The sequence below is a fragment of the Lucilia sericata genome, unplaced genomic scaffold, assembly GCF_015586225.1.
Source record: "Lucilia sericata isolate MDLA Ls3-8-SP2 unplaced genomic scaffold, ASM1558622v1 Contig000901F_arrow, whole genome shotgun sequence".
NCBI lineage: Eukaryota > Metazoa > Arthropoda > Insecta > Diptera > Calliphoridae > Lucilia > Lucilia sericata.
The window spans coordinates 56,713-75,771 of NW_023994888.1; the positions used below are offsets into that span (position 1 = coordinate 56,713).

Sequence of the window (19,059 nt, forward strand, 5' to 3'; positions counted from 1 at the left end):
TTATCTTTCTCGGTTTATTGACCAAAAATAAGTTTTTACAACGCAACATAATAAAACTGGTAAAAGCTCTTTGTTTACATTCTCAACTTTGTGTGAAATTTTTGTTATGTTTTTAAAAACAAAAAACTGGACAATGCACTTTCCTTTGTTTGGAGCAGGTTGTTGTTGTGGTTAATACGATGTTGTTTTTGCATAACAATTACACCCTACAGTTAAAAGTATTGATAATATTGATTTGTTATGGTTATGAAATACGTATAATAAGTATATTAAACATAAAAAATAATTAAAAATTGTGAAATTAAAATTTGCACCAAAACCTATTAAATATATGTTCAATTAAAAAAATGTTAAACACCTACATACATATAGTGAAATTTAAACATACAATACAATAATAATTATTTAAAAGTGTTATGTTAACTAAATATAAAAAAGTTTTGTATTCTATTTTATTTACACATTTATTCTAGCAAAAAAATGAAAAACACGTATCCATAGTGAACATTATTAGGTCTGTTCATTGAGTATGTAATACCGAACATTTTTAACCCAAATTTTTTCTTAATTAATTTGATAAGTTGGTAATACAATTTAGACCTTTTATATGTTGAGTTTTTCGCGAACCCTTTTTAAATTAAAATAAACTGTTTGTTTATAAAATGTTTTTAATGAAATTTGATAGATTATATATATATATTAGGTTTGATCCGCTTGGAAAAAATAAGGTACATATGTATTAGGGTTCTATAGTTGAAACGAAAAGTCGACTTTTCGACTTTTCGACTTTTTGTATGTAGTTAAAAGTCGACTTTTCGACCTTTCGACTTTTTCCATTTTATGAAAAGTCGATTTTTCGACTTTTCGACCTTTTTCATTTATTTAAAAGTCGACTTTTAGACTTTTCGACTTTTCGACTTTTAGTATTTTATAAATGGTCGACTTTTCGACTTTTTCCGACTTTTCGACTTTTCGACTTTTTCCGACTTTTTTCGACTTTTCGACTTTTTTCGACTTTTTTCGATTTTTTCCGACTTTTCGATTTTTTACGACTTTTTGACTATTTTCGATTTATTTCGACTATTTTTTACTTTTTTCGAGTTTTTCCGACTATTTTAGAGTTTTTGACCTCTTTTCCACTTTTTAAAAATTTTCGACTCTTTTCGACTTTTCGACTTTTTCCGACTTTTCGATTTTTTTCGACTTTTTTCGACTTATCGACTTTTTTCGACTTTTCAACTTTTTTCGACTTCCCGATTTTTTGACTTTTCGACTTTTATTTACAAAGTCGACTTTTTTCATAGACGATAGTCGAATTATCGACTTTTTTGGAACAAAATAGTCGACTTCGACTTTTCGACTTTTTTCGACAAAAAGTCGATTGTTCGATTATTCGAAAGTCGATTTATAGAACCCTAATATGTATGTACATATGTGTGTTCCCACCGAAAATTAAAGCTTGGTTCATTCTAAGATGCCAATTCTCAATATTAAAAAATTAGCACTTTTTATAACAAATGGCGAGGGACTCTACTTTGAGAAAACTAGATACTCCTCCGATGGGTTCAAGAAGACCGAATTTAAAATGATTTTTAGAAGTTTAGAACTGGTTGGTTTCGAACAAAAATAGAAAATGTTTCATCAAAATTGTGAAACAGGAATTTTGAAAATAAAAAATTTTGAAAAAATATTTAAAAATGGTAAAAATAATGAAAAAAAAATGTTCTAAAAATCTCAAAAATATGGCCTAAATATGGTATTTACTTCAAATTATGCAAAAATATGATCTTATCGATGCCAAAATTCTTAAATCGATGCCAAAATTCTTAAATTCATAAATCAATAGGACACACCATAAAACACATACATTTGTATGTTTTGTTTTCCCTGATATACATACATATATGTATGTACATATTGGATCAATGTATATAGGCCTCTAGTATTCGGGCTTAACTATTGCACTTTATCTCAGTATAAAATGCAAAAAAATATCTCCAGATAAAATATTCTCTATAAGATTTTTTCAAAACTATATATACATAGTTAAATATCTTTTATTAGCGATTGAGAGTGACATTGGAACTTGACAAGGCAAAGAATAAGTTAAAACTTTAGTTGATATTACTTATTTATATGTACTTTGAAATCGCAGTGTAGGTATCTATCGTTTTGTAAAGGTTCATAGAAGTTTAGTTTTGTTTTTGTTTAGGTATTCTTTGTGTTACTTGTACTTGTTTTTGTTTGGGGTTTTTGTTCATAATATACAAGATCCAGTTGTTTGTTAATAGAAGGTATCAGACAAGACCCCCCTCTTTATAGTTCTCTTTTCTTAACTGAAGCGTGGAGCCGTAGTAAGAGAATAAGTGAGTGAGTACAAAACAATAAATTATTATAACGAAAACCTCAGTCTCAATCAAAACACACACGAGTAAACAACAACATTTGTCCATACTCAAAATACCAACAAACAACAATAACAAAACTAAATAGATGAAAATATATAATTAAGTTTGGCCACTTGAAAAATATTTGAAACATTTTTTATATTGGATTTAGTAAAGAGAGTGTTTTTTTTGTCAATTTTAAAGTAAGACAAAGCTTGTTTTTTGTATTATATTTAAATATAAGTAAATATTTATGTACATATATGTGAAACTGTGTGTATGCATGAGTGAATGTCTATTATGAAATTTTACAACATTTAAAAATAATTTTAAAATTAAATAAATGAAAAATATATGTATAAAGAATAAATACAAACATACTACTGTGCGAGTACAAAATTTTTAAACTTTCTCTGATCTGTTACAAAATTGTAAATAACAACAGTTTCTTTCATTTTCGTTTTTTTTTAACGTTTGAATTTACAATCAGTTGTAGTTGTTGTTGTACGTTACGAGTATGTTAAATAAATAAATAGAAGTTGCAAATAGAGTCAATTAAAGTCGAGTGGTAGAGTGAGTAATAATTTTCAAATCTTATCTTATTTGGGATGGTATTTTTTTTTTTAAATAAACATTAACTTTTGTTATCGTCTCTAAAGTATCTTGTTGAAAAAATATACAATTATTTGCAATCTATGTAGGTATGTTTAAAAAACTGTAAAATATTAATAACAAACAATTGTTAATGATAAGGACCATAACGTAAAAGTAGTTATATGCATTCTATAAATTTTTTTTTCCTCTAACAATTCTTTTTAATTTCATGTGAATATTCATTAGTGTATTCTTTTTCATTAGTTTTTGTTGTTTTTAGTCAATTAAACAAAAAAAGAAAAAAAAAATAATAAATAAAATTTTGGTGTCTTTTAGTTTTCTAAAACGTCGACAATAGCGACGGCAGCTACGACGACAACAACGAGAACATTATGTCAGCAAAAATATTTATTCTCAGTCATAGAATGCTCGTGTTTCGAACTGGAACTTCAGTGTATGCGTCGTAATAATCTAGTAAATTAGTACATTCAATAAAAAAAGAAATACTAAGTGATCAAACAATAACATAAAGTCACAAAAAATAAAAATAAAAAATAATTAAAATACAGTGGCTAGTGCATAAAGAAAAGAAATATAACAAAACAAATTAAAGCAATAATATCAACTTCCATCATTTTTTTATTGATCTCAGCATCTGATCTTTACAATAAAAAGGTAATTGTTATTATTTTTTGTATATTAGGGTGATAACTTTTTGTAATATTTAAAAATAATAAAAAATATATGTTTATTAGGGTGGTGCCGTTTGTGTAGAGAAAACATAAGCTACTGATGTTTCCACGGAAAATAAAACATAATAAAATAATATTTCTCAATATTTGGCGAGCTGGATCAAAGTATAAAATATCCCTTTTTAATGTTTTTTTCACGAAAAGGAATGTTATGAAATTTCGAAGACATTTTACCGAAATTGCGTATATATGTATTATGTATCGTTTGATCCAGCTAATCAAATATTGACGTCAGGAAAAAAATTGAGAAATGGAACATCAGCAACTTCCATTTTGGGGCCACCATAATGTACATACTATGTATACCCAAAATTTAGAAGCAAACATATAGACCAAATGTTAAACAAAATTTTAGAAAGTCAAAAACCAGAAACATGTGTTCTTTTCTATAGGGTGGATAGGATAATACATCCATCAGGTTTTCCAATTATCGTGTCAAAATTTTGGAATAAACAATGTTTTTGGTCATATTTGCAACGCTATAACAACGCGAAGATACCTTTATTTATATCATAAATATGTTAAATGTTCTAAAATATCAACTATAAAAGTCTTAATGGTACTGCCGATTAGCGTAAAGATCAGGCTCCATTTGACCTTAGCCCCCATACAAACTTCACTTCAGAAAATGACTTAAAGGTCACAATGAAATTCTGCATAAATAATTATAATGTAGACTTAAAATTCCTCTACCAAATCTGTAGACAATCACTTTTTTCGTCAACAAATTATATAAATACTTCGGAATTAATGTAGAAAACAAATTAAATGTTTTATTATTAGAAAAGGTAATCCACATACTCTCTGCGGTAGTATATCATATGGTCGGCCATTCACGACTATACATTGCTACTAGGGTTCTATAAATCGACTTTCGAATAATCGAACAATCGACTTTTTGTCGAAAAAAGTCGAAAAGTCGAAGTCGACTATTTTGTTCCAAAAAAGTCGATAACTCGACTATCGTCTGTGAAAAAAGTCGAAAAGTCGACTTTGTGAATAAAAGTCGAAAAAAGTCGAAAAGTCGAAAAAAGTCGATAAGTCGAAAAAAGTCGTAAAAAGTCGAAAAGTCAAAAAAAAAGTCGAAAAAAGTCGGAAAAGTCGGAAAAAGTCGAAAAATCGAAAATTGTAGAAACAAGTAAAAAATTTTAAAAAAGTGGAAAAAAAAGTCAAAAACTCTAAAATAGTCGGAAAAACTCGAAAAAAGTCAAAAAATAGTCGGAAAAAAGTAGAAAGAAGTCGAAAATAGTCAAAAAGTCGAAAAAATCGAAAAGTCGAAAAAAGTCGAAAAGTCGAAAAAAGTCGAAAAAAGTCGGAAAAAGTCGAAAAGTCGACTATTTATAAAATACTTATAGTCGAAAAGTCTAAAAGTCGACTTTTATTTAAATGAAAAAAGTCGAAAAGTCGAAAAATCGACTTTTCATAAAATGCAAAAAGTCGAAAAGTCGACTTTTCATAAAATGCAAAAAGTCGAAAAGTCGACTTTTAACAAAATGAAAAAAGTCAAAAAGTCGACTTTTCGTTTCAACTATAGAACCCTAATTGCTACTTGTTTTCTATTATGTATTATTTTATACTATAAACAGTTCTAACTTAAACTTATTTAATTAGCTACAATCAAATTAAAAATGACCTCAAAAATCCAATACCTTTTTAGAGTTAAATATTTTTGTTTATCTTTAACCGTATATGTCTAGTAAATGAACTTGTCGCATTTGAAATTTCATTACAATTCAAGTTTATTTTTGTTTTTTTTTACGAAAAATACCTTATTCAGTTTTTCAAACTATAACTAGCTGTTGAGACAACAAAGGAAAAAAAGGTGAATGAATTAATAAATAACTTAGTAATACCCAGTAGCATAATTTAGTGCACATGTTAAATAACATGTACAACAATAAATTCTTAGTAATGTTCATCACTATACATTATTTGGTATAAGTGTTAAATGAAACATTTGTCTACAAAATTCCCCAAAAAAATATACAAATTGTGGTTGATACATTCAGTAACAAAATGTGTTATCAAATTCACTTTTTATATTTTTACTTGGAAACAAATCTTATGTTAAAAAAACAATAACGTCTATCACAGAGTTCCGTTCCGATCAATACTGGAATTCTTTCAGTATTTTTCTTCTTCAGAAAAATTCAAAAAAATACTTTTCGGAATGAAAAGTAAAAATATTGAATTAGTTTTATTTTTTTATTTTTTTTTTAAGTTTTAAATATTTATTTTATAAAAAATAGTTATGTTTAACTTAACCTTTATTCCGATTACAAAGGTCAACGATGAAAAAACTTTTTAAATAATTTTCACTAATTCTAGTGTTATTTGGTGTGCTGATTCCGAATATGGAAATAAAAAAGTAGTATCACCCACCAATTTTCCACATTTTCATCTTTTAGACCTTTTGACTGTACACTTCAGTCCCAGATATAAAATTTTGTAATTTTTCAGGTGTTGCGAATATTGGTTGTCTCTGGACTTAACTTAAAGATATAAAAATACATTCCGGAAAAATTTCGGGTGATAGTACTACGTTAACTAGTGGTGCAACGGCTCTGAAGAAGAATGTAGTTTTTGCAAAAATGTTACCGGAATATTATTGAAATATATATTCGATTATCATCCCAATAAGATATAAAACACAAAAATCGGTTAAAAATTGTAAAAGTTATTACAAAATTCTCCGATACTTTAGTGTCAAAAAACACTTATCTGAGAAATATTAAAAAAAATAACACATTGTGGCTAATATTCTAATAAAACCATGTCATTACATTAAATATATTCGTATTAACTTAAATGTGAGCTTTTATCTTTATTAGATAGCGTGAACCGTATTTAGGGTACAGTCATAAATGGAAAACCCTTCAGACGGCAGTTTCAAAACTCCAATTTCAAACTTTTACCAATTTTGTTAAATAAATTTTAAAATTGGGAGAAAATATCCCTGTGACTTATGGACAATAAAGAAGGGAATAAAATAGTAAAGAAATTAGGTCGATATCTCTCACATATTAGCGGTACCTGTGAATTGAACTAGAAAACTAGAGAAACTATTTTTTGTTAACATTTTTGGAAAACAGGTTTTATTCTTTACTGTTATACATTTTATATAAAACTTTTTCAGATAATACAATTTAATATAATATGGCAAATATATCTGAAGTTTTAGTAAAATCGAATAATGTTAACCCATAAACTGTGAAGGTCAAACTCAAGCTATGCAATATTGATATATTCTCTTGAAACCATAGTTAAATATTATTTTGTTTTCAACCGATTTAAATGAAAATTAGGATAAATATATAAGGCAGACCCGTATTTATGTTGACACCGAAAAAATTCAAATTAACCTTTAAACGTAAATATATTTACGTTAATTAGGGAGTTTAAGGCATTTTATAAATGGGAGTTTGTCATTTATGTTTATATAAACATAGTTGTGCGAATTTCTAAATAATTCAGTCTAAATAATTTAATTAAGAGCTAATAAGCCCAAATCGGAAAGTTGTATGGGTGCTAGGTGAAATAATGGAAATGTCTTAATCGACCAAGAAAGTGTTTCTGAGTTCATCGTTATACTTTAAGGTATACTTCAGCACAAACGCATAATACCCTCCCCACTATGGTGGTGATGCGATCGGAATGGAATTTTGTAACAGGTTGTATAAGTTTTAGTTTTGGAATAGATATTTTCGAAAACAAATGAAATTACTTTAAAACAGTAGATATTTTGTGCATAAAAATTCCGAGATGTGACACTCTGAAGTAAATGGATGATATATGAAAAAAAAAAATAAGTTAAAAAAGAATCATACTTAAATAGGTCAATCGACTATGCAATAGCGTGCTGGAAAAGTTTTATTTTTGCATACAAACAATCAATGATTACTAGGGTGATCGACTATTCGACATTTTCCAAAAACCGGTTTTCGAATAGTTTAAATAGTTGACATTTGAAAAAAACCGGTTACATATTTTAAACACAGAAAAACCCGGTTTTTCATTATAAATAAAAAAAATCTATTTTAATGTGAAAGAATTTACGTTTATGTTTAAATTTGATTAATAATACATGGCCTAACTAATTTTTAACAGTTTAAACTTTAACTTTAGATCTAGTCGTCTGATTTACATTATTTCTTTAATGAAAAAAATGGAAAAAAGTGGAACATAAGGATAATGTAATTCTAGGATATTTAGACAATTTTCATAGGCATTCCAACACTTCCATAATATTTTAGCCGCAAATTAATTATTTTAACTGTAATATATGTAATCTTAAGATTTTATCAAACTGTTATTCTAATAAATTTTACAAATAAAAATTGTTAATTAATTAGGAAAATCAAAAAAGTTTCACCAAAAGTGCGTTAGAAAAATATACTGTGGTTCCTGGACTCCAATATTTTTAAAATTTTGAAGGGCTGTATTTTTATTTGCTTCAAAATTTAATTTAAGTACAAAGCAATTAAAAGTATTCGAAACCGGGTTTTAAAAAGTAAAAAACCGAGTTATTCGATATTCGAAAAATAAACATTTAGAAAAAACCGACACTGTTATCACAGTAAAAACCGGTTTTAAAAACGGTTGAAGAACCAAGTCGATCACCCTAATGATTACACAGGTCAACAAAACCATGTATTGTAAAAACTTTTTCAAACTATTTTCTCTTATACTATATTCATTAATTGTGGGTTAATTTAAATTTTTTAAAATTTAAAACTAAATATTTATTTAATTTAATTAGCGCTAATCAATTTTTAGACGAATAAATAACATAGTCCTTTCACTCTAATTTTATTCAGAATATATTTTGATAGTCCAAAGTTTCAGTCTAGAGGTACAGTGTTTAATATTCATAACTTCTTAAAGGTACAGAATTAAATATTTGTGAATCAGAATAGTGGTTATATAACTATGACTGAAAAATGAACATAATTGACGGGTTATACAAATTTTTAATACTCATTTTCGGAATACCCATACAAAATTCTAATGGTATTAATGAACATAATTTAAAAATCTATGTAATGGACTGTGTTATTTTTATATAAAGTGAGTGAATTCTGACAAACCAAAAATCTTTAAAATAGAAAAGAACACAAATCATCTACTTATGTACTTTTTCTCGTAGTCGATTATCAGATTATACTTTCTTACTTTTATTTGTTTTTCCTGCATTTTTGAAATAGTCGTAAATTCTACCTGTCTTTCTACCTTTATTTCGAATATCTATATCTTTCTCCATCGTTTAAACAAAGGCACAATGCAATGTGTGCATTAATCATATTAAATTGTAACATTTCGGAATATGTACATACATATGTATGTACATAAAACTAGGTCTCTTAATGACTCACAATGAATAAAATATAGAAGAGAAGGTAATAACAAATAAAAGATTTATATTTCATTATGGGGTTTATACAGAAAATTTAAGGAAATTTTATAATATTATCAAATTTTATATTATGATTTTAACACATTTATTTATTTGAAAACGTTTTATTAACTTTTTTTCATAAAAATTAAAAATGTAAAAAAAATAAATATCTACATATCGAGGGACTATATTCAATAGTCCCTATCTAAAATAATACAAGTTTTCAGGAGAGCAAAAAAACTGTTTATTTCGCTAGTTAGTGAAGATTTTTAAATTTTTTCTTCTACAATATATTTCTACGACCATATACTAAACCCTTATATAAAAAGAATTTTAAATTTTGCATTATTTGCAAAATTATTCACAAATTTATATCAGATAGAGCTTATTTTTCTACGAAAATATTCATTCAACTAACAGATAGAGAGTTTTTCATGGAATTATAAAATTTTTATTTGAATTAAAATCAATAAATATTATATTTAATACAATTTAATGGAGGAAAATAAACCAAATTGTTGAAAAAGCAACAGATTATAATGTTTTGGTCCAAAATCAAAGTTATATGGTTAAACACGACAATAAAATTTATTTAATTAGTATCATAATGAGCGATATCTCAAAAACTATTAGACCGATTTTAAATATTTTGACGGATTTGTGTTCAACATGTCCAAATTATTAAGAAGACTTGTTTTGCAACAGAAAATCATCCAAAGGGATAGAGTTTGAAGCAATTTTTGGATAAGATAGAGAGTTTTGCATTCAGAATTTTTCTTTTTTTAAGATAGAGAAATTTAAAAAAAGCTATAAAATTGCCAAAAAATATTTTTTTTTCTTTGAAATTTATATCACTGATGCGGGATAGTTTGCTGAATATTTTGCCATCAAAATCTCATTTTCATGAAAATGACAGATAGCGACTATTGAATATAGTCCCTCGATATATTGAATCATACAATTTATAGTATCTAATCGAATCGTATATGAAATATCTAAAAACAGAGTAATTTTACAGACATACATAGTTCAAAGATAAAATAGATCATATTTCTAGAAATAGAAAATTATTTACTTATTACCAATATCATTATTTGTATGTAACACTTAAAAAACGACAACACATTTTTACGAAATTTAAGTGTTTTTTAATGATAAATGTTGTGAAATACTCATAGAAGTAAAATTCTATACAAAATCTCGTATTCAAAACACATTGTACATATGTATGTATATACATATACATATGACAAGTGTCAAGAACTAACAGTTAGTTTAATTTAAACTTTAATTAATTTAATAATATCGTTATTCTGATTAAACATATTACCTCTTACACTGTACAAAAAAATGGGAAAATGTAGCATCGCTTATTTACTGCAAGACTGGCATTATCCTAAATTTAGATTTTTTAATAAGATCCCTATCTATATAGTAAGATGAACTAAGTACAATATGTTCAAAGAAATTCAGCAATCTTTTTGAAATTGGTCAAACAATTCCATAATTTAGAGCTTATTGTGGGAAAAAATAATTGAAATTTGTGTATTTCTGGTCTACAAAACGTCTTTTAGTGCATTATACATACAATGAATCAATTAAGTAATTTGCCTATGTAAAATTTTAAGAAAAAACTTTATCTGAACAATTATTTTTAGCAAAATAAAGCAATTTGTTTGTTGTACTTTTTAAAGAATATCTTATATTTTAATTTTCTACCATAAAAAGTAAAATCGTGATATTAATTAACGAGATTTTTGATAAAATGTGAACGTATTGTTAATTTTTAAGGTCAATAAAGTATTTTGCTTTTTTAGGTTTTTTGTTCATTTTTTTAATATTGCTGCATTATTTTATAAAATTTAATATTTTTATTACTCCTATGTATTAGAATAACATTTTTTAGATATTTTAGTAGTGGAACGTCTAAGTTTGGACATTTCTTAACCGATTTATTATCCTATATACCTATAAGAATTTTTTAATATTTGACTTAACATCAAATCTATCGTTTCTTTGATTTAATTTCGAAAATAATAAGTAATTTTGTATTGGATACATGATATATTAGGAAATCAATGGATTTGGACCTAGAAAAAAATCTTAGTGGGGTATAAATCTATAGATTATAACAAAAATAATCTGGGTTTTTGGTCATTTTGTATTGATAAACAAAAACTACATTACGGAGACCCCATCTATTTGGGGAGTACTGTGTGAATTTTATTTAGAATTGTATAATATTGATTCTTATTCAATAAAGCTAACACTAAGTACCATCCTAGCCACTCTAAGTATGGGGATATCACCGTATACCACTATAGAACTATTACATGCTAGAATCTTGATATTCTACATCATATTTTGAATGCATTATTTCATGAATAAAATACAGTAGGCGTAGTTGGATTTGGATAGTTATTTTTGATTTGGGTTCTAACTATATATAAGTGTATGTATTAGCTGAAAAATATTGCTTTTGTGGATCTTAGGTGATGAGAACCGCCTCTATTTGTAAATATCTAAATTAAGTATTTTTCCCGTACCACACGATAGTTCACTTTATATTGTTTCCAAGCAACCTAAGGTCTGTTTAGAGGTCCAAATTTAAACATAGTGTTCTTTTAAGTTCGTATATGGACTTTGGAGAAGAAAAATGAGGACTTCAATGGTTTTTGCTTGGATACACGTCGCTCTCCTTTGGCAGTTAAAGATTTTGAAAGACAACTCAGTGCGTTTTTTTTAATAATTCTTTGTGTTATTTCATCAATTTCTATATTTTATATTTTTTAATGATTGATTAAACATCTCATAATTGAATTTCATTGATTTATACTTGTTCTAAAAATCTAAACTAATTTTTTATATTGGAATTGCCTCATTATTTCCCTTTAAACATTTTTAACGCGAATAACTACACAGTTTCACACAATAAGGATATGATTTTTGAAAATTACAATTGAAAAATACTTAACACGTGTCCTTTTAACAATAAATTCCAAAAAGCAATTAAAAAATAATTTGAAAAACCCAACGAAATTAACTGGAAATTTCAATATGCAAAATACTTTATTGACGTGCAAATTCTGATGAAAAATAATAAAATGCAACAACAAATGCACCAAAATTTTTATTTTTATATTTTTTTCCTGGTTTTCCCATTCTACATAATCTTTATTTTCAATTGGAAAACATAAATTTACTTTTTACCTGTTTTTTTGAATTTTATTTATGAACAAAAAACAAAATTCTCTTAAAAAAAGGTAGGCAAAAAACTTAGTTGATTCACTGTATATGTCCCTTATAATTCCAAAATAATGTAAAAAGTTCTGAAATGGACCAAACTAAATGCCTGTCGAACCCAATAAAAATCATTTTGTGGACAAAAAATATTCTAAAAAAAATTCAAAATTTAAAATTTTAGTAAAAAATATCATTTTGAATAAAAATTTACATTAAATTTAAATTTTGAATATTTTATTTGGTACAAATTTTTAATTAAAAATAATTTTTTTAATGAAAAATTCAATATTTATCGAAATTTAATTTAATGAAAATTTTAACTAACAATATGAAAATTCACTAAAAACTTAAATATCAGAACTCGAAAGTGAAATATCCAAAACTCGAAATTGAAATGCAGTACTCAAAACTATTGAAAATAAAAGTTGCTGAGATCTGGGGAATATGAAAATTTAATAATTTTTAATAAAGTGCAAATGTTTGTAAGAAAAAAAATTAAAAATACTTTTCATTAAAAGTTACTGAGTCATAGGGTAATTCTTTAAAACAAATGATAGATAACAACTTTTTAAAATGACTTTTGCTAATTAACATGATGTCTACGCACCCACTTTTAGGTTTTTTTCTGTTGGAAACGTACTTGAATGCAATTTAAATTTAAATTAATATAAAATAATATAATACTTATGTATATAAGTAATTGAATTAAACAAAATGTCATCATTTCTCTTATTATTTTTAATTACATTTCCAGAGTCAACACAAAGAATTTGGAGAACAAAAGTAGAAGTTCATTGTTGTTGTTTTACGTACGTAACGCAAAGTCGTACATTCCGTTCGTTTTATTCTTATTTTATTTATAACAAAATAATGACAATATGACTAGAGTAGGAGAAGCGGGTGTACAGAATGACATGGCAGAAGTCGATGCGAAATATGGCAAAAAATTGGCATATGAACGCAATTTTAAGGCACCCTTATGGCGTAAACGTTCCTGCACAGATGTACCTTGTTTATTATTATTTTTAGTCTTCCTGGGAGCTTGGGTTTTCATTGCCACCTACGCTTGGCGCAATGGAGATTTAAATAAACTTGTCGTACCCACCGATTCATTTAATAAAAAATGTGGCATAGATTCCGGTGTTTTGAATAAAAAATATTTGTTTTTCTTTAATCTCGACAAATGTATAGATCCTCTAGTACCTATAACGGGCTGTCCTACGCCACAGGTTTGTGTGGAACAATGTCCACAGCAGACTTTCATTTGGGATACCATGAAAAATCAACTTTCATTGGAGGAGTTGAAAGCTAGACTGATTTGCCTAACCGATAACGATAAGTTTAATATAAACAGCAAGGAGGATGCTCAAAAGGCCATAAATGAGGAACGCTGTGCCAGGTGGTATATAAAAAGTGCACCCTTCTTAAATCGTTGCATGTGGGAATTCTCACCGCAGGTCTGTGAGTATATACCGGCTTTCCTGTTGCAACGCAACCAAAGAGATCTAACGGGTCTGCAAACGAATATAATTGCTACACAAAGTGAACAACAATTACAAGCTTTAGCATTAACCATGTTTCCCGAAGCGCAGGCTCTTATGGCGGTGAAACCAGCCACAGCAATAGATGCCAAACTTGCCCCAGCTGAAGAGCCTGTTGTACAATGTCGCAGACGTCAGCAATTGGGTGAGACTGTTATTAAAGAAAAAATGTTACAAACCGATACCAGACTGGCGAAATTCATTGGCAACATAGTGGCTCATTTCACTAATGGCACCCACGAGGCTCAACGTGTAGGCGAAAATGTTGTAGAGGACATTTTAAATTCGTATATTGTGATATTAACGGCAATGTTATGCACTTTGGTGGCCTCGTTAATATTCATTGCCTTAATGCGCTGGCTGGCAGCGCCCTTCTTGTGGACTTCCATTTTCGGAGTACTAATTGGTCTTGTAGTGGGCATTTATTTCAGCATTAATAAATATATATTTTATCATCGTGAAGCTACTGTGCCACAACATGCTCTAAATTTGAATGCAGTGGTGAAAAATATTTTGCAGGTGGGTAAACTTAAACGCAACTTTTGAATAAAAATTATCCACAATTTTTTCTTCAATTACAGGACGAACGTTTGTGGCTGTATCTGAGCATATTTTTATGTGTATTCTTTGTCATCTTACTGCTGCTGTTAATCGTTTTACGTAATCGTATTAGCATTGCAGTGGCTCTAATCAAAGAGGGCAGCAAAGCTGTATCCAGTGTCAAATCGACAGTTTTCTTTCCCATATTTACCTGGATACTGTTCATTGTAGCGATATTATACGCAGTGGGAGTTGGTCTATATTTGGGTTCAATTGGTAAAAATTCATTTAGAATGATTAGGCAGCTAGATCCTAACAGTGTGACGGGTGTCACCCAAGAGAACTGTAAATGTGATGGTCCCGCCGTAAATTACACAGTAGGAGCAAGTTGTGAACCACAAATTTTCCAGGATCATTGTTACAACGCTGACATTTCTCTACTGGGCTTCTTTCAACAGTCCCAAAGATCTCCCTGCACTAAGACAATGTGCAGTTTTGTTGAAGTCAAACATACACCATTGGTCACTTGGTTTATTGTTTACAATGTCTTTGGTTACTTATGGTTGACATTCTTTATTAGTGCTTTTAGTGACATGGTTTTAGCCTGTACATTTGCCACCTGGTATTGGACGTTTAAAAAGAAGGATGTGCCCTTTTTTACCCTTACTAAAGCCATATTCCAGACTTCCTTCTATCATTTGGGCACTTTAGCTTTTGGTTCACTCATACTGGCTATATGTCGCTTGATACGTCTGATATTGGAGTATATTGATCGGAAGATGAAAAAATATGATAATGCTGTAACACGAGCCATACTCTGTTGCATGCGCTGCTTCTTTTGGTTACTGGAATCATTTTTACGTTTCCTAAGTAAAAATGCCTACATCATGTGCGCCATTCATGGTAAAAATTTCTGCACTAGTGCCAAAGATGCTTTCAATTTAACCATGCGCAATTTTTTGCGTGTCGTTACTTTGGATAAGGTAACCGATTTTCTATTCTTTATGTCTAAACTCTTGATAACGGGAGGAGCAGGCGTTGCTACTTATTTCTTTTTACTAAATAACCCGTCCATTATACAATTACATTATATAGCCGTGCCCACCGCTATTGTGGCCATATGTGCTTTTCTTATAACGAGTGTATTCTTTAGTGTCTATTCCATGGCTGTGGATACTTTATTTTTGTGCTTCCTTGAAGATATCGAAAGAAACGATGGTTCTCCAGAGAAACCATACTATATGTCTAAACAACTTATGAAAATATTGGGTAAACGCAATAAATTACCAAAATGAACACCATAAAACGGGTTACAAACAGAAAAAAACCAAAGTAGATTTTAAAAATGAAAAATATATGTGAAAGAAAATGAATGCATGGTGCTGTTTTTTAGAGGGATGTACGAAATTGTTAATCTAGAGATGAAAATATAAGTTTTAAAAATTTTTTGATTTGATGATTTAATTTGGAAATTCACTTATTTAAATTTCAAAGAAAATTTTAATCATTACACGTTAGTCTGAAATTTTCTCATGATTTTGAAAATTTAATTCACCTGTCAAAGAATTCCTTTATGAAAAAGTGAAATTATTAATGAATTCCACTTCAGCTTACGTGCAATGAAAATTATTTGTAATTATTGCCTTTTAATCAAAATCTGCACATTTGTAAGCAACAAATTTAAAGTTTGAATCTCTTTTTTAGTTTTACTTTAAACTGAATATTTTCCTAAATAGATAACAATCGTACGTACATACAATGTACATCCTGCAAATAATGTCCAATAGAAATAATAAAGGATACACTTAAGAAAGAAAAGACAATTAAAAAAATTGTAAATGTTCTTTTGAATCATTATAAATTATTAAAACTATTTAATATTTATTAATTTAAGTTATTGAGTAAATGATTGCAATATTTTTTCAAAAAAGGTTGTGTTTCAAAAATGAAATAAAAGAATGAAATGTAATAGAGAAAGACTTTATAGGAATATCATAAAAATCACAATGTTTAACACGATATAACGATATTAAATTTTAAATTAAAGTTTTTAATTATCACAAAAAATCAAAATCGAAAAAATATATACATACATATACATATTTTATGTATAAAAAATGTTACATAACAAATGTTGTTGTAACATAAAAATATAAATTTTGAAATATATATATATTACGACTTGTTTAAAATTGAATTGCATGCCAAATTTACGTTTTCTTTACATATACTAAATATATGAATTTATTTAAATTAATGAATATATACAAAATAAAATACATAAACTCTATTTTAAAAAAATATATACGAGTTATATTGTAAAATTATGTTGCAATTATTATACATAGTATTTAATTTAATATTTATGTTATTTTATAAAATATTTACTTACAATAAAGAGTTACAAACATACATACCTAATTTATAAACATTAATGAATTATGTTAAATGCTCAAAAATAAAAGTTACAAAATTTTCAAAAATTTAAATAAAAAAGTTTTATTATTATAACATACCTTAAAAATTTAGCTATTTTTTAAGCAGTCGACTTTTACGAATATTTAAAAAATATATATTTTTTTATTTGTTTCTAAAATATACATATTTTTAGATATTTAAAACTTATCGCCAATCGTAATCGATTGATAGAAATTTGAAAATGTGTCTAAACAGATGTTTGATTTTCAAAATTAAATATTGGAAAAAAATATTGGGTTCTTCACGATAATATTAAATTATAAATTTAATTCGAGCTGATGGCCGCAGATGCTAGCTAGTGCTAATTTAAATATAAATTAAATATCGGAAAACCAGGACTTGTAGGATCCTAATGTTAGTACTGTATAAAACTATTCCGTTTTTTCTTTATTGCTCCACTAGAATAATTTTAAGTTATTAAAACTAATTTTTCATTTCTTCAAAATCAAAATATGTATGTAAAACGCGCAGATATAGCGCCTGTTTCAAAAAAAGCGCTAAATCTAGAACAAAATTGGCAACGCTGGTAATTTGTTTCGTTAAGTTAAATTTACTAGGGACATTTGTTAAAACTACTTGATAACTCTTCAGAGACTTGCGCCGATTCGGCTTAAGCCGACTAAGCCTAGCCGCCGAACAAAATGTCAAAGACGCCGCCGCCGCTGAAAATTTTTCAGCTTAATACGGCTTGAAAATTTCGCCATATTTTGTACAATTTACAGAACACTTTCGCTAAATTTGTGGAATTTTACAATGTAAAATTAATTTGTTTTCATTTATGCAAATTTTCTTTTATCTAATAAAAGCCGCTCATTGAAATTTGGCCGGTGTAGAACTTTGCTCAACGTTCGATGTATATGCTTCGCCTCAGATATTTTCGTGTTTTCGCGCCTAATTCGAGTCGCTGCTTTGACTTCAAACCAGCTTCGTTGACGTCAACGGAGCTACACCTTCTTTTTACATTGCTGGTATGTCATACCGTAAAGGGCTAGGATATCGAACATGTGTATTTTAAATGGGAAGTGCAGTTGATGTCAATTCTGCCGACTGCGAAAAGAAATTCTGTTAGAATTTTTCGCGCCAAACTGTTTTCTGCATTTTTTATTTTCAAAAAAAATCTGTTGTTGTGTGTGTGCAAAAATCTAAAATGACAAAAATGATATTCTTTAAATAAAAAAATAATTTTTTACTAACAATTGATATTAATAAAATTGTATGCTATACTACTATACCGAGGGTCATTGTGCAAAGAAACAGCAAGTGTTGGGTTTAATTTAGTTAAATTGTTAATAACTATGATGAAAATGTTTTTCCAGGCAGGGTTTGTTTTCGTTTAATACCCAAAAGTGTTTACTGAAATCTAGATTTGGCATATTTGTGAGATCTAGAAGATTAAAAAATGTAAGTAATGGTGTTAATTAATTATTTATTTGTCTGTAAAGAACGTCTTTCTTTTCAAGAAAGAGGAGCCATCATGATGGTCTCCTGGAAGAATGCCCACAAGAGAGTGGTAATTGTATACCTCCCTAGTCACCTAGGCGGGTGGTGGTCGGTCGGCTAGTGGTGACATGGTATATTATCACCTAGAGGCAATGAACGGAAGCTGATTGCCGTATTCAGGGGGTATCCTTGGGATACATACTTATTATTATACAATTGATCTCAGCAGAATCACTAACATACACTCATAATAGAGCGCGATGTCTGTCTGGTGTGCCTTTCAGTGAAGCTCTTGTTGTCTCCAAACACTATGGTGGCCGAATATTTACAAGAAACAATTGTTAAGCCGCCTTTTATACAAATTTATAGCTTTGTAGAGAATGTCTTCACGGACCTAGAGGATATAACCTGGCTAGGTATGTAGATGTTATTTGGGCAAAATATTGGTACTAACTATTGTGGGCTTTATGTCGACTTTAGATCCCTTATAGTTGTTACACTATACCAAATAAAGCATTCTTGCTGGAATTAAAGTTTAAAACAAGTTTAATTCCAGTCAAACATTCAAATTTCAAGTGTTGAAATACACTTTCATTACACTTTAATTCAATAGCATTCTCCAGTGAAAAGGAAACTTGAATTCAAGTCGAACACTACAATGTTTTTACAGTATAATTCAATGCACGAAA

The 19,059-nt window shown here is 28.1% G+C and overlaps 1 protein-coding gene across 3 annotated transcripts; it reads left to right on the forward strand.

The window, feature by feature from the left end:
- The first annotated feature begins 34 nt into the window (after nucleotides 1-34).
- LOC119608948 (choline transporter-like 2) lies at nucleotides 35-15,761 on the forward strand. Of its 3 annotated transcripts, none has more exons than XM_037963558.1 (4): nucleotides 35-59; nucleotides 3,318-3,656; nucleotides 13,126-14,431; nucleotides 14,494-15,761. In XM_037963558.1, the coding sequence occupies exons 3-4, from the start codon at nucleotides 13,250-13,252 to the stop codon at nucleotides 15,745-15,747; spliced, it is 2,436 nt and encodes an 811-aa protein (XP_037819486.1). In that variant the 5' UTR covers nucleotides 35-59; nucleotides 3,318-3,656; nucleotides 13,126-13,249; the 3' UTR covers nucleotides 15,748-15,761. The 3 variants fall into 3 exon arrangements, with proteins under 3 accessions (XP_037819486.1, XP_037819485.1, XP_037819484.1); XM_037963557.1 differs by lacking the exon at nucleotides 35-59 and adding an exon at nucleotides 2,409-2,590; XM_037963556.1 differs by lacking the exon at nucleotides 35-59 and adding an exon at nucleotides 2,414-2,960.
- Nucleotides 15,762-19,059: the final 3,298 nt, after the last annotated feature.

What these genes read in the sequence shown, in the direction of transcription:
- LOC119608948 (XM_037963558.1), top strand. Translation starts at nt 13,250, where the DNA reads ATGACTAGAGTAGGAGAAGCGGGTGTACAGAATGACATGGCAGAAGTC. An exon ending in TGGTGAAAAATATTTTGCAG is followed by an intron (nt 14,432 to 14,493) that starts GTGGGTAAACTT and finishes CTTCAATTACAG; the next exon opens with GACGAACGTTTGTGGCTGTA.